This window comes from Benincasa hispida, chromosome 5 (assembly GCF_027475165.1).
Source record: "Benincasa hispida cultivar pf3 chromosome 5, pf3_genome.v1.1, whole genome shotgun sequence".
Lineage (NCBI taxonomy): Eukaryota > Viridiplantae > Streptophyta > Magnoliopsida > Cucurbitales > Cucurbitaceae > Benincasa > Benincasa hispida.
Window position 1 is genome coordinate 55,834,871 of NC_143482.1, and position 14,687 is coordinate 55,849,557.

At 28.5% G+C, this 14,687-nt stretch overlaps 2 protein-coding genes across 2 annotated transcripts; one reads left to right on the forward strand and one right to left on the reverse strand.

Annotated features, from left to right (window-relative positions):
• Positions 1-2,205: 2,205 nt before the first annotated feature.
• Positions 2,206-5,285, reverse strand: LOC120077117 (rho GDP-dissociation inhibitor 1-like). Its single transcript, XM_039031014.2, has 5 exons — positions 4,466-5,285; positions 4,283-4,349; positions 3,849-4,067; positions 3,630-3,754; positions 2,206-2,574 (listed from the first exon to the last, which is right to left on the reverse strand). The coding sequence occupies exons 1-5, from the start codon at positions 4,697-4,699 to the stop codon at positions 2,497-2,499; spliced, it is 723 nt and encodes a 240-aa protein (XP_038886942.1). The 5' UTR covers positions 4,700-5,285; the 3' UTR covers positions 2,206-2,496.
• A 4,608-nt stretch (positions 5,286-9,893) lies between these two features.
• On the forward strand, positions 9,894-11,259 carry LOC150036265 (uncharacterized). The gene is made up of 2 exons (XM_090314167.1): positions 9,894-9,986; positions 10,456-11,259. The coding sequence occupies exons 1-2, from the start codon at positions 9,972-9,974 to the stop codon at positions 10,885-10,887; spliced, it is 447 nt and encodes a 148-aa protein (XP_090170293.1). The 5' UTR covers positions 9,894-9,971; the 3' UTR covers positions 10,888-11,259.
• The last annotated feature ends 3,428 nt before the right edge of the window (positions 11,260-14,687 follow it).

The following is a 14,687-nucleotide window of genomic DNA, read 5'->3' on the forward strand; positions in this document are numbered from 1 at the left end:
GGCACTAGGACCAGTTTTATGCTTCCGCTCATGAGATTTAAACTTCTTTTCATGTTCTTCTTAGCTTTTAGTGTTGATGTTTAAAACTTATTATTTAGAATCGCTTCCAGATTTATTTATTTTCATTTATGATTTATGGGAACCCTACCATTGTTTTTAATATTTTAAATTTACCTTATTTAATTAGCATTTATTTCACCATAACATAGTGTCGTTTTAAGTTCCATGCATGCATGTGTTTAGTAACGGCCTAACTTAAGTCCTAGGGGTTGGGTCGTTACAAATTCTATCTCTATGTTTCAAGATTTACACTTTTAAACTCATTTATTCACTAAATACTCATTTTCTGTTTTTAGTATTAATTTATGTTAATAAATTAAAAAGAATTAAAAGAATTATAATTAATTAAGTTTCACTATTTTTTTTATCACGTTTAAAATTAAATTCAAAATTTCACTTCATAATTATTTTTAATTAATTAATAGAAATTGACGTAAATAATTGAAAATGAGTATTTAATAAAAATTTGAGATTAAAAATGTAAAATATTGAAACCTAAAGACCAAATTGAAACGAAACTTAAATCTCAAGGGTAAAATTTTATCATTTTGAAACTTAGGGACTAAGTTGAAACAAAACTCAAAATTTATGGACCAAATGTGTAACATTTGAAACCTAGGGAATAGAAACTATATCCAAAATCTAAGGACCAAAAGGATATTTTATCTATTAAGTTATATATATATATATATATATATAATATATATATATATATATATATATATTATATATATATATATGTGATGTCTTTTGAATCATGCTTGTCTCAACAAATTTTATGGTAGACCTATATTCACTTTTGGTGAATAAGTGAGTATTTACTCTCCTTATTTACACTATAATTTTGTATTTATAAATATACATGGATTCCACATTATTATTATTATTATTATTATTAATATTTTGAAAAAAAATTGGGAGGGTAAAAGGTAATTTTCTAATATTGGTGGGAATTGACTTAAGCTTGTCTGGAATTTTCACTTAGGGTTCAAATCTGTCAGAAATAGTCAGAAACAACCAAACCAAACAGCCTGTTTGCTTCTCTACCTCCCCCACTAGTTTTTTTTTCTTCTTCTTCTTCAATGACTATTTCATTATTATCATTGTAAAAATATAGATTTTTAAAATATAATTCCATATTCATATTCATAAATAAATTCATAATGTCGACTACGTTACAATAAGAAATCTAAAAATCTGATTAATCGACAATCCATATTCTATTTTACGTTTTTTGAGATTCACTAACTTTAACAAATACATGTTTGATAGGCAGCCAAGATTTTGTTTCTAAAAATGGTTTTCAGATTATGTGATCCGAACCATACAAATTTTAAAACAATATTTTTATGTGCTATTCGGATTTTGAATTTGAAAATTTTTAAATACATGGTTGTATAAAAAAATAGACAAAGTATTAACAAATATTGTATTTCATCTAATAAACTCAATTATTTTTGTTGTATTAAAACATGTCTTATATAATATATTATAAATTATATGATATTACAAAATAATAATTATACCAAATTTTTATCGTAAACCAAACCAAGTTCATAAATTAACAAGTAATAGTTTATATTCAATAAGTGATAACTATAATTAGTTTCATGGTTTATAAATATATTATTAAATACATTTCAAACAATTATTTAAATTAAAATTTAATTTTTGAATGTGTTACCAAACACATTTAAAAATATAAAATACAATTCCATTTCAAATTACTCATCAATCTGAATGTTTTGATATGTTCATAAATTCAACCTTATCGTAAGGATAAATGGATACTTTCATTATAGTATTAACGAAATAATAAAAATATCATAGAAAAAATTACTACTAATAAATAAGAACATAATATTGAAAATGGAAAATTTTATGTTATTTAAGAGAATTTTTTTCAATCCATTCGAAAATTTTCATCAATTCCTTCTGTCTTTGACTTTTTAATTGTTTTTACCCTCAAAGTGAACGCCTAATAAAAATAAAACTTTCTATTTTTAAACATTAGATATCAACATTATAATTTTACTAAAGAAGAGCCTATCAAGACACAATGTTTACAAACAAATTGACAACTAAAACATCCAATATCCCAAAAATAAAATCTACATGGATAAAAAGAAAATAGCAAAAAAAATGTGGAAGGCCAAACACACCTTTTATTAAAGGGCATCAAACAAAAAATCTCCTCTTTTTTTTCTTTCTTTTTTTCATTCATTCATCTTCTCCAACATCCCAATACATTGAAAACTTGCAAAAGTTTGGATGCAGCATAAACCTAGTAATTAACATAATACTTGTTGGCCTTAATTATAATTACATGTAATTAAAAGAGAAATTGGCAGTTTTTAAGAACACCAGCTGATCAGCTGGATGATGGGGATTGCTTAAGCCAGAACAGCACTGCTCCTACTACCCAAATCATTGGCCTTATGTTGCAGCCCAGTCCTTTCTGATGTCAAATGTGTAGTTAATTTCCAAGTAACACTTGTTATCATCATCAAGAAACTGCATAAACATATAGAAAAGATTTACAGTTCACTAACAACTACAAATATAAAGTTATTTTGAGCACAATGGAGAGAATCCTCATTCTTCATGAGAGAGAGAGAAATAAAAGTTCAGTTTGGAACTCAAATATATCTTTGTATCTAACCCTTTATTGAGGCTGAAAAATGAGGGAAAAAGTGCTTCTATTGAAGATGATTAGGGGAAAACATTCTGTTCGAAAAGACCGAAGGGATCTGTCATTTGTTTCTGATTTTGAGGAACCTCAGCATGGAATGAAAAGGGTATTCATTAAGGAAAAAAAAATTATGGGAACAAGGAGAAGAAGGTTTGTCAAAAGAACAGTCATGGAAAAAGCATGGCCTTTAAAATAAAAGTGGTGGTGGTTTTGACTGGGGGGGGGTGGGGGTGGGTGGAAGAACTCAGAGAACATTCAAAATAAAAGTACACATTTGTAAACCATATTATTGTACAGAAGAACATGGCCCATGTCCCTTAGGAAAGAATAGCCAGCACAACAGGCATCAATTAATGGACTCAATGGACCACATGATTTGGACAGCATGAAGACTTGGGAATAATGTAAAACATCTTTAATTATGAGAATGATAGAAGGGTTCTGTCTTTTGATAGAGAAGCATTGTACCTATTATTATAGAGAAGTAAAAAAGGAAACTCAATGATGCTTAGTTTCATGCTAGCTGGGGAAAAATATTCTAAAATAACTGGTTAGAAAAAGCTTGGAAAGGTTAATGAAATTAATGGCAAACAAGGGTTATGCTTATAATCCCGATCGGTTGGAAATTGGGAATCGAATATCGACTTCCAGTTTGAGAGCCTAGAGATATTTGAACTCATTTGACTATACAGACAATATTAACAGGCCATAGGTTGTGTTCAAAGATTGCATCATTCGAGCTATGCTCGAGAAGGTTATACTAGGTGGAATAAGGAGAAAAAAAAACCAAACTCTACCTCACACGAAAGTGCTAGAGCTGCAGCAATTGTTATGAGGCAACATCAAAGGACATCTAGTGTTTAAAAAACAAACTGACCTTAGATCTTGCTGAATACGATCCACGGGCGAACATGCCGGAGGGTGTGGTGTCCTCTGGCATTACATGAGTGTAGGCCTCTAGCTGGGGACTGAAAGTTCCAAGCATCTCTTTGGAGCTGTCAACTGAAACATACAAGATAACCAAACTCATCATCAGTCAGACAATCAAAACACGAACTTCTATAAACGATGAGGCGAATCAGATGGAGAAAAAAACCTTTAACACCAGTTTTCCAAACAGTGTTGGTGTACTTAAGGCCAGCAACAATGTTGTTAGTCACTTGGAAGGAGAATTTCAGGCTATAACGACTGCCTTCTTTCAGAGTAAACCACAATCCTTTTGGATTCCCGTCTTCGGGAATTGGAAGAACCAAGTCTGGTCTCTCTGGAGACACTATTGACAGACTTAGAATCTTCACCTCTGGCTCAAGAGTTTCTACAAAATACACAAGAAATGGAACTGACAAACAAAACCAAACGAAAATCTAGAATAACCAATATCCCTGTGGATAAGGGGAAAGGTGTTGCTGCAGATACCACAAGATAATTTCATAGAAGCATTTCAGAACAATGGCAGGCAATGAATTTTGAAATGATAGAAGAAAAGGAAAGCACTCTACAAAATTAGGAAGAATTCTAAATTATGATTACCTCCAGCATTTTCTAAATCCACAGCCCCAAGAAGCTGCTCCTTCCACCTCCTCAGACTCTCATCATCCTAAACTTACATACCACAAAAGAACAGAAACAAAACTCATACACTTAACAAACACAAAGAAAATGAATTACAATACAATCTTGAATCAAATGTAAGAAACAAGAACAAAGATTAACCTTATCTTTCTCGAGCTCTTCTTTCAATGTGCGTTGAGGCCCCAACTCAATATTACTTCCCTCATCATCAGTCTCATCCTCAGTTGCATAGAGAGAAGTTTCACTCAATTGCCTTGAAATCTTTTCAGCAGCTTCATTCTCATTCCCATGGTTATCCAATATATCTCCCTCTTCACGATTCTCATCAAACCCCATGTTCTTGGAATTTGAAGCAGCCCCAACAGCCAAAGACATTAAAAGGGTTACACCAAGACAAAGAAACAAAACAAAATCCACAAAAAGAAGAAAACCCCACGAATTAGATCATAAAGAGAGCTCTAATTACTCATCCTCCATTCCCATATGAGAAAACCCAGTAAAGAAATTGAAAGAAGGGGGCAAAAACAGAGGTGGGTTACTTCTTTGTCGTGTAGAACAATGGGGAAAAAACAAAACCCAGAAAGGGAAAAGGGGAAAAGAACTCAAACGAAGAAGAAACACAATCACATAAACCGTCAACAGAGGGGAAAACAAGAAATGGGGGTTGAATTTAGCTCTTGGTTTTCGAATTCGAAGCAAGAGAGAGAGAGAGAGAGAGAGAGAGAGAGTTCTGTGGTGATCCGAAATGATCGAAAGAGAAAGAGGGAGCAAAAAGAAATGAAGGATTGGATTGGATTGATTGTGTTTTTGGCGAAAGAGAGAAAGAATGTGGGTATTTGAAAAATTCAAAGGGGGGGAATTAACGCAGAGAATTGCGGGGCATTTTTAATTTGAATTGAAAGCGTACCCGTTTTTCCACTTTACTTTAGGAAGTTGCATAAGCTTCTTCTTCTTCCTCCTCACTCCCTTCTTTGAACCTTTTTTTTTCTTTTGAAACGGTCAACGGTACAACCACAGGCCACAGCCCCACAACTCTAAAAATTAATGATCAACCTCAAAATGTTTGATTTGAGAATCTTAATTAATAATTATGTTGTTAATTAAAGCTAATTTGTTTAGTGAAACATTGTACAAGTGTTTGTAGTTTGAACTATAGCTGCTTGCTTAAAAAAAGGACTAAATTCTAATAAATGTATCTCAATTTTGCCATTTGTTTGAAAAATGCTCTTATGCTTTCAAAAATTGCAATACAACCCTTCAATTTTTGTAAAACGTTTCAAAACTATCTAAGAATAAAATCATTTTAGGAGGTGTTTGAACACCTTTTGTTTGGCTCGAGTTTGTGACCCACAACTAAACATCCATCTTCTTATATTGTGGGCTCCTCGAGTTCACAATTTTTTAGAATTTATAACTTCATTCCTTACCATAACCTAAAACGATGCGATGATCCAATTCATTGTTTGCTATACCATTTCATATCTTAAATTTTATATAAAATTTTAAAAAAATTTACGTCAAAGATATTTTTTTAATTTTTAATGAAAGTTTATGAATAATATCGTAAGTGTTCTAAAACAAACAATAAAATTCAGATGTTAGGATTTGATAAAAAAACAAAAACGAGAAAAAATATATATAGTTGACCTATGGGCCTGAATTTATCAACAAGCCCAAATTTTAATGGGGTTGAGAACAGACTATGGGCCTTTTTGTTTGGACTGAGCAAGAACCCAATACATATAGTGGGCCATAATTAAAAAAGCCTAAAAATTGTAAATGATTCGATTTTGTCTAGAGACAACGGGACAAATGACCAAAATAGAATTATATTTTAATAAACTAACCAAATATATTTTTTCTTAAAAAATGATCAATCGACTAATTTGGATATTTTTTAAGATATACCAATGGACAAAAATACTTATGCCATCAATTTGATAAATATGGTGTATTTCAAACAATTATAACAACCTAAAATAAGATCTAATAAACTAAACCACCTCTAATCTCCCAAATTTGAATTTTGATTATATATTGTGAAGTAAATAATAAAAAATAATTTGCTTAAATCAAACTAAAAAAATAATGTCTACAATAATGTTATTTAAAATTTCATTGGCTTATCTATTGATTATATCCGCCAATTATTTGAAGATAAATACTTTTAATATGTACCGAGTATATCCATATATCCATCAATATATTGATAGGTCGACAAGTTATAAATAATCAATAACTCTGATATCTTTTATATATACATATAAAACATAAGAAAAAGGAAAATATTTAGGTGCAACTCGGAAGCACCCATCTTCTATGCATCCCGAACTGCACCTAATGAAATATTGACACGTTGCATTTGATTTTTTTTATTTATTTGTGTGATAAAAAAGAATAGAATATAGTGATTAGGTGCAGTCTCATTGTTCTGAGAAAAATATCTTTGCTCTTAAACGTACAGTAAATTTGATGATTAGTACAAAAAGCAAAAATGGCACAAGGGGTAGTGAGTGATTAGAGAAATAAAATGTGTCAACAAATTATTGGTTGAGAGATTCCACATGTGCAATATGGGTCCCAATTTGGTGGGTCCTTCTCACTACCCACCCCAATGTACAAGGGGCAAAATTAATGTATAGCAATTGAAGAACCCTACTTCTACACCGAGGGGCATTATTGGGATTGCATTCTCCTTTAATGTCCTCTTCTTACACCAAGGAGGCATTTTAATAAATGGAGCCATTGGAATTTTAAATGTCCATACTAATGTAAATATGATATATATCAATAGAAATAAAGAAAAAATGTTGATGTTATAGGGTCTTTTCATATAAATTATAAAGAATATATATATAAAAAAATTAACTAATCAACATCTTTCATTTTCTTTAAAAATTAAAGTGTTTGGTTGTTAATATTTTTGTTCTTATTACTAACATTTTGTTATTTTTTATATTCTAAAATGTCCAAATATCTAACATGTTGATAAAAAATTAATTCAAAAAAAGTGTTAACTATCAAATTTTTCTTTAAAAAAATATATGAATACTTTTTCTTTTAAAAAATGAGCTAAAATATTTCTTTTATTGTTAAGTTATAGAAAATATTCTTAAACTTTATTTCTCGTTTGAGAGGTTCTTACCTTCTTTTCAAAAGTTTTAATAATATTATCTACCTTTCATGAATATTTGAAAACTATCATTAATTGAAGTAGAAATTTTGTAGAATTTCGAAAAAAAAATCAAAACCTGAAAAACAGTGTGACAATTTTGGTATAGAATTCTAAAAAAGTTATTCTTAAAAAAATAGTTATGAAATGGGGTAGTTTTCAAATAGAGGGCAAATTTAACATTTGATAAGTTCCTTTTAAAAGTTCAACTTTTTTTCTTCATCAATAGCCTCTTTAAAAGTGTAACTTTATATAAACTGAGTTTAGTTTAGTGGTATTAGCATGTGTTCCGATCTAAAATTCAATATCTCCCTCACAATTGTCGTAAAAAAAGGTGCAACTTTATACTAATATTGAGTTTAAATTTTAATGTACTTTTAATGCATAATTACAAATTTTGATTAATATAAAATACATTTATTATTATTATTATTTTAATTTTGTCTTTTTGGTGATGAGATTCAAAGAAAGTTAGTTTTTTTTTTTTTTTTTTTTTTTTTTTTTTTTTTTTTTTTTTTTTTTTTTGTTTATTTATTTAAAAATTTTTTTGAAGCAAAAGGAACTTGAGGTGTGGTTGCTAGCGTACGAAACCTTCAATTATAAGCATTCTCACCGGGATCCACAATAATGTTAATTAATTAAAAATTTTCTTTTCTTATTTAATTATCCATTTTAAAAAAATAATTGTTTAAATATTATTGAAGTGAGATGTCTCATAGTTTTATATTGATTAGATCAGAGAAAATTTCATAATATACAAGTGATGACAATTATTTTCTATGCATTGTGAATAATATTTCATATTATTGTGGAGATATATTAGAGGATTCGTTGTCTAGATAAAAATATTATATTTTAATGTGTGAGAAAATTCAATAATTGATTTATTTTAATATATATATATATATATATAAACGAAAGTGCATGTCATTTCCTCTTAATTTATTTGAGACATTTTATTTTCAATCTCAAAAAGCCAACTTTATTGGGTTGACAATAATGATAAAAATTGATAATAACTATTATTTAACATTAAAATAATTATAATATTAATATTTCAACTTAATATTAATTGATGGATGAATTAAATATTAATAGAATAAATGATGGAAAAAGCTAGCCTAGTCATGAATGGATCACCACAAATTACACAAGTCGCATTCAACTAATAGGTTCAAGACCTTATATTATAAATTAATAATCAATTTTTTATTTTCTTGATTAAATTATTTGCTCAGATAAAATGGTACAAAAATATAATTATAAGATCAAAAAAAAAAAAAAAAAAAAAAATTAAAATTACTTGAACAAAGGATTAATAATTGATTGTGTCTAAAGCCCGACAGCACAAAGCACGGCGTTTTTGGCACACAAATGCCAAAGAAAAGATAAGGCTAAAATTGGAAAATGGACCCTCTAATCCAAATGCAAAAAATGCTACCAAAATTTGAGACATAATATATATGCTATCAATATTTTGTTAGTAATGATTATTAGTTAAAAATGTTTTTAGTTGCTTAATTATGTTTCCTTCATCATAACGCTCAACTAATTATAAAGATTGTAACGTAGATCTGAAGATCAGAATTTCGAATATTCATTCTCATATATTATTTTGAATTCAAAGGAAATCGAATCATATGTGTTGTGATATTCTTTAGAAGAAACATGTTTTAATTTATTTTAATACTTCGAATTTTTGTGTTTATTTTATTTGGTTTAATGTGTAATAAACATGTAAGAGTGAAGATTCGAACTTATGCCATTTTAATTGAAGATATATGAATTAAGAGTTACGTTTAACTCATCTCTAATATATGACTTTGGAGGCTAAACTTTATAACAATTTACTTTTGTCTTGTAACTAAAATTTCTAACTTGAGTTTCTTTCTATTTTGAAATATAATATTTAACCTATTATTATGTCATATTAAGTATTTTTTTCATCAAAACAAATACGACATATAATACATATTAACGATTAAGAGGTCTATGGTTCGAATTCCTCCATCCATATTATGCTAACAATTTTTTTTATTTTTTATTTATTTATTTATTTATTTTTTTTTTTTTTCATAAATGATCCAAACGAATATAGCTTGACAACTAAATAAAAACATTAAGATCTAAATAAAACAACCATCAAACATTAAACGAAATAATTATCATGTCAAAGTTTTGACTAAAGTTTAGCCAAAAACGTTTTCTCCTCCCAATAATAGTAAAAAATTATATATCACAAATCTAATAATGTATAATATTAATATTTGTACAATTGGTGTAATTACAATATAATATTTTCCACGTCTTATTTCTCTCTCTAAATATCTTATTTTAAAAATAAACTAAAGTTATTTGCATTTGTGTATATAAGCCAACTCTTAGGTCCATAAAGTTTCACATACATTTTCTGTCTTTTCCCTTAGCTTTTCTCCCTTCTTAAGCATTTCTTCATATTCCCTAACAAGCATTGCCATGGCCGCCGTTGAGGTATCTCAATAATATTAATTCACTTTCTTTACAATTTGAGTATTTGCATCGCATTTTATGTCAATAGAAAAAATTATTCAATGAAACTGTCGTTTCAAGACGTAGCTTACCTGATCATAAATGCTCTTTGAATGTGTGAAATTAAAAAATTTACATACCTTAATAAGAATTTACCTTTTTTTTTAAAAGAAAAAATCTCGTACATCCACGTAACTATGTCAAATTATTAGCCATATTATGATAATTTTCTCGAATAATTTTTCTAGAGTATGAAAGAAGAGTACAATTATCTTTGTTTTGGGACTTCTCGAAATGAACATTTTGAAAATAGTGTGTTAAATTTTTTATATATAAAAGAGTAGAAACATGTATTACCAATGTTTTCTTTTTCTCCAATCAAGTTCCTTATTTTCTTGCTATAAAAATTTCTAGCTTCGTCACATGTAAAATTTACTATGATAACTTGTAGACTGTATCTCCAAATGCCACTCTCGTAGAAGACACAATAATTCTCAAAGAGACGATCATAAAAGAAGAAGTTGAGGAACTATCGCCACCAATTGTCACATCAGAAGAGAAAGTAGAGGAAGAAGAGAGTGTTAAAGTTGAAGTTGTTGAAAAATCATCCGATTCAGAAGCCGCTGCTTCAAATGAAAAAGTTGAAGGAGAGGCCAAAAAGGAAGAAGAGGAGGAAGAGGCCGAGGAAGAAGAGGAAGTTGTGATCCTATCGGATGAGGAGAATGTCGAGGAACTAGAAATTGAGGCAGTTGTCGAGGTCGCCAAAGAAGAAAACGACAACGCCGACAAGTCATCGGCTGAACCGGAAGTCGGAGCTCCGGCAGAAGAGGAGGCAAAGGAAGAAGATGAGAAGAAGGAAGTCCCGGAGGAGGAGACAGAGTAAGGAAATTTATATGAGATATTATGCATGGGGATGGGAAAGGGTTGTGGGTTAAAAGCGAGAGTTTGTGATGAAATTTGTGTGCTTTTTTAAATATATTTTATAATTTTGGGTTATTTTGTAATTTTCTTAATTTAATTAGGGGGCTAGTTAAGTAAATGGTGTGTGGAATATTGGAAGTTTGGAGCCCACGTAAAGCCTGTTTACACGTGTCATCCTGCCACGTGGCAATAAAGTGTTGGCTTGGGTTGGTTGGGTATTCTATAATATTGGGTTTTTTTGCCCATAAATTTTAATCAATAAGATTTTTTTTTTTTGGTTGTGGGAGGATTCTAAATTTATTATTGGGAATGAGATTATTGTATTATTGTTGTATCCCTCTCCTAATTTGCTAAAAAGGATTCAATCAATTATGTTTAAATAAATAAATATTTATAGATGATATGGTTGGTTCATAGAGAATTCTCTTGAAATTAGTTTTGTTGAATTAAATATAATCAAACTATATTTTATAGAGAAAATCAACTTAAAATTATATTAATTAATAAGGTTAGAACTTTGACATTTTTAGGGCCATTTTGAGACACCCTAGAGCAATGTACTTGATGTTATAGTAGTAACTCTAGAAGCATACATGTGTATATAAATTCTAATGAACTACATCGTCTTGCTTATGAGAGTAATAAAATTAATTAAATTATCATGGGGTTGACAAATATAGTTTAAAATCGATAGGCTCGAAATTTCAGGAAATTTCGATTTTCCCTCAAGTTCTTTATTTTCATCGGTATTTCAATATTTCCATCGAAATTTTGAGTTTTTCTTATATATATATATATATAACAATTAGCTATGCTAGCTCAATGAAAGTTTTTTTTTTTCTTTACTATAAAAAATTTATTATCAAGAAAACGTATATGTTCATTCAAATCTTTTCTATTGAATTTTCACATTATTTCATCTCAATCTTGAATTGATGTGAGTTCTTTAATATTTCTCTCATTTTTTCTTAAGCTTTATCTACTTTTAGAGTTCTTGTTTTCTTTTTTCTTTTCCATTATATTGTGTTACGTTTAATATTATGCTTTTTATGTTTAATAGTATGAATTTTTTATCCATATTATGTTATGTTATGTTAGTTTAATGCTACGATTTTTCATTTTTGTATTTACTTCATTTTATAATAAACAATTTACAATTATTATATATGCAAATATTTCATGTTCTTTAACTTTGTAATTTTCCATATTTGATATTATTTTGTAATTATTTTTCAATTTCTTTTTTAAATTTCTACTCTCGCATCAACATTTGCACATATATTTTACAATATACATCTAAATGTTGTCTTACTTTATATAAATGATGATTAAAAATGGTCAATTATAGTTTAATTCAATCACGATCAAAGTTTCATTAACTAATTATAACAATTTCCATGGATTTTCTTTAATTTCCATAAAGTTTCTGAAAATTTCATCGATATCGATATTTCTATTAATATTTTCAAAAAATCAAGACTTCGATATTTCTATCGACATTGATATTTCGAACCTTGGTGATAAATAGAGGACATGACTTTGGTAAAGGACTAGGAGGTCATTGGTTTAATCCATTGATAGCTATCGTAAGCTGAATCAGAAAATCACAGATATTAAATAAACTAATAAAATTAATTTATGAGGCCTAAAGTTTTCAACTAGTTGCCACCAAGGTTCAAAATATCGATGCTGATAGAAATATCGAGGTCCCGATTCTATGAAAATATCGACATCGATGGAAATTTTGGGAAACTTTATGGAAATTGATGGAAATTGTTATAATCAAGGATGAAAATATCTTGATATATTGAAGATATATCTGCGATATATTCGTAAAATTACATATCTGATATAGATATTGGGGGAATGTCTTTTTTCTCCAAATTTCACGATATATCTCTAATATTAGTGATATATCTTCGATATAGCCTTTTTGGGCTAATATCTTTCACAGCTCAACAAAATGATGGATATTTTGTAGATATATTATGGATATTTTGTGGATATATCATACAAATATCATGGATTTCATCTACATGTCATCTAATTATCTCTATATATCACTTTTTTCCCCAATATCAAGCTGTTGAATGTGCTACCTTTTTCAAATTTTCAATCCAAAGTTTTCAATTTCAAAGAAATTAAATTTAGAAAATCCAAAAAAAAAAAAAAAACTTTGACCATGACTGTAAAGCTGGAAGAGCAGGAATTATCACTTTCACTAGAGAATTTCAATTCACGCATGCCACAAAAGACTCCAACCATGACCTATCAGGAATTGGAGCAATAGGAAAACTTTTCATTCATAGAAAACTCACACATGATGATGTTTAGATTGATGTTGACTCACTTGTTTCAAATATGGAGGGATGAGTTTGGACAGTAAATATGGACATGGTCAATATGTCTATAACAATAGTAACTACAACTATTCTCATAGTAACTATAGTCATCAAGTGATTATAGATCCTTTAGGTATTGCGATGAGTTTAAGACATCATTCTATACACAGGGACAACTTCCTTGTGAAAGTGATGAAGACTTAGACTTAGTGTCTCTATGCTATCTACATTCTTCGGACCATCCTCATTTGAATGAAACATAGTTCGATCCAAGGTATTCTCCTATTGGTAGCATTGGAGTTGGTGTTGAGTCTCATGAATGACATACATACTTCCAGTTATGTTATACATTTGTAACTTATAATGACTTGGGAGCAATACTATCATTATTAAATGAATTATGCTAATGTTGAACTAGTACCTCTTAGATCATCTTTTTATTTTTCTAATCTTGTATTTGAACTTTATTTTGTATGACCTAGACTTTATTAATAAAATATTCAGTTCATAATAATTTTTTGTCTTCATTATTATTTATTATTCCATTATCAATCATATTTGGCTTCTAATTATTGATTTATATGCTTAAAGTCATAGTTTATTACTTAAATAAGTTTGTTCTATATTTCACTAGAAAATTCACAATATTTTATAAACTTCCATGATATTTGTGATTCTTCTCAGAATATCCATCGATATTTAAATATCCGTCGATATATCCATAAATCTGACTTATTGATATTTACCGATGAAGATATTTTTGTCCTTGGTTATAATAAGTTAATAAAATTTCGACTGTGACTGAATTAGACTATAATTGACAATTTTTAATCATCATTTCTATAAAGTAAGATAATATTTAGATGAAGACAACATTTAGATGTATATTATAAAATATTTGTCTAAATATCAAAGTGAAAATAGAATTAAAAAAATAATTACAAAATAATATAAAATATTAGAAATTAATTACAAAATTAAAGGACACAAAATATGTGAAGATATTAAAAAATAAGCTGACCCAAACGTTGACAAATATTAAAAAAAAGAAAGTAATAAAATTAATTTATGAGGCCTAAAGTTTTCACGTAGTTGCTGCTAGTTGAAGTAAGGAGATCCTATTTGAATTTGTTGCCTTAAATACTTTATGCTGTCTAATAACTGTCCATTTTAAAATTAAATTTCAATTGAACTTTTTTTTTGGGATAAAATTTCAATTAAACTTGAACCTAACCATTATGAAAATGATTTGAATTTAAATAAAGATAATATTATTATGCTTATTTTGTTAGACATGTAAAGTTTGAAATTGAAATAAATTCTAAAAGCGGTTTCTAGGTTTCAACCTTCACGAGCAAAGAGTAATATTTTTTTTGAAACAAGATTATTTTTGTCCTGAACTTGAGGAGCACCATGGAAA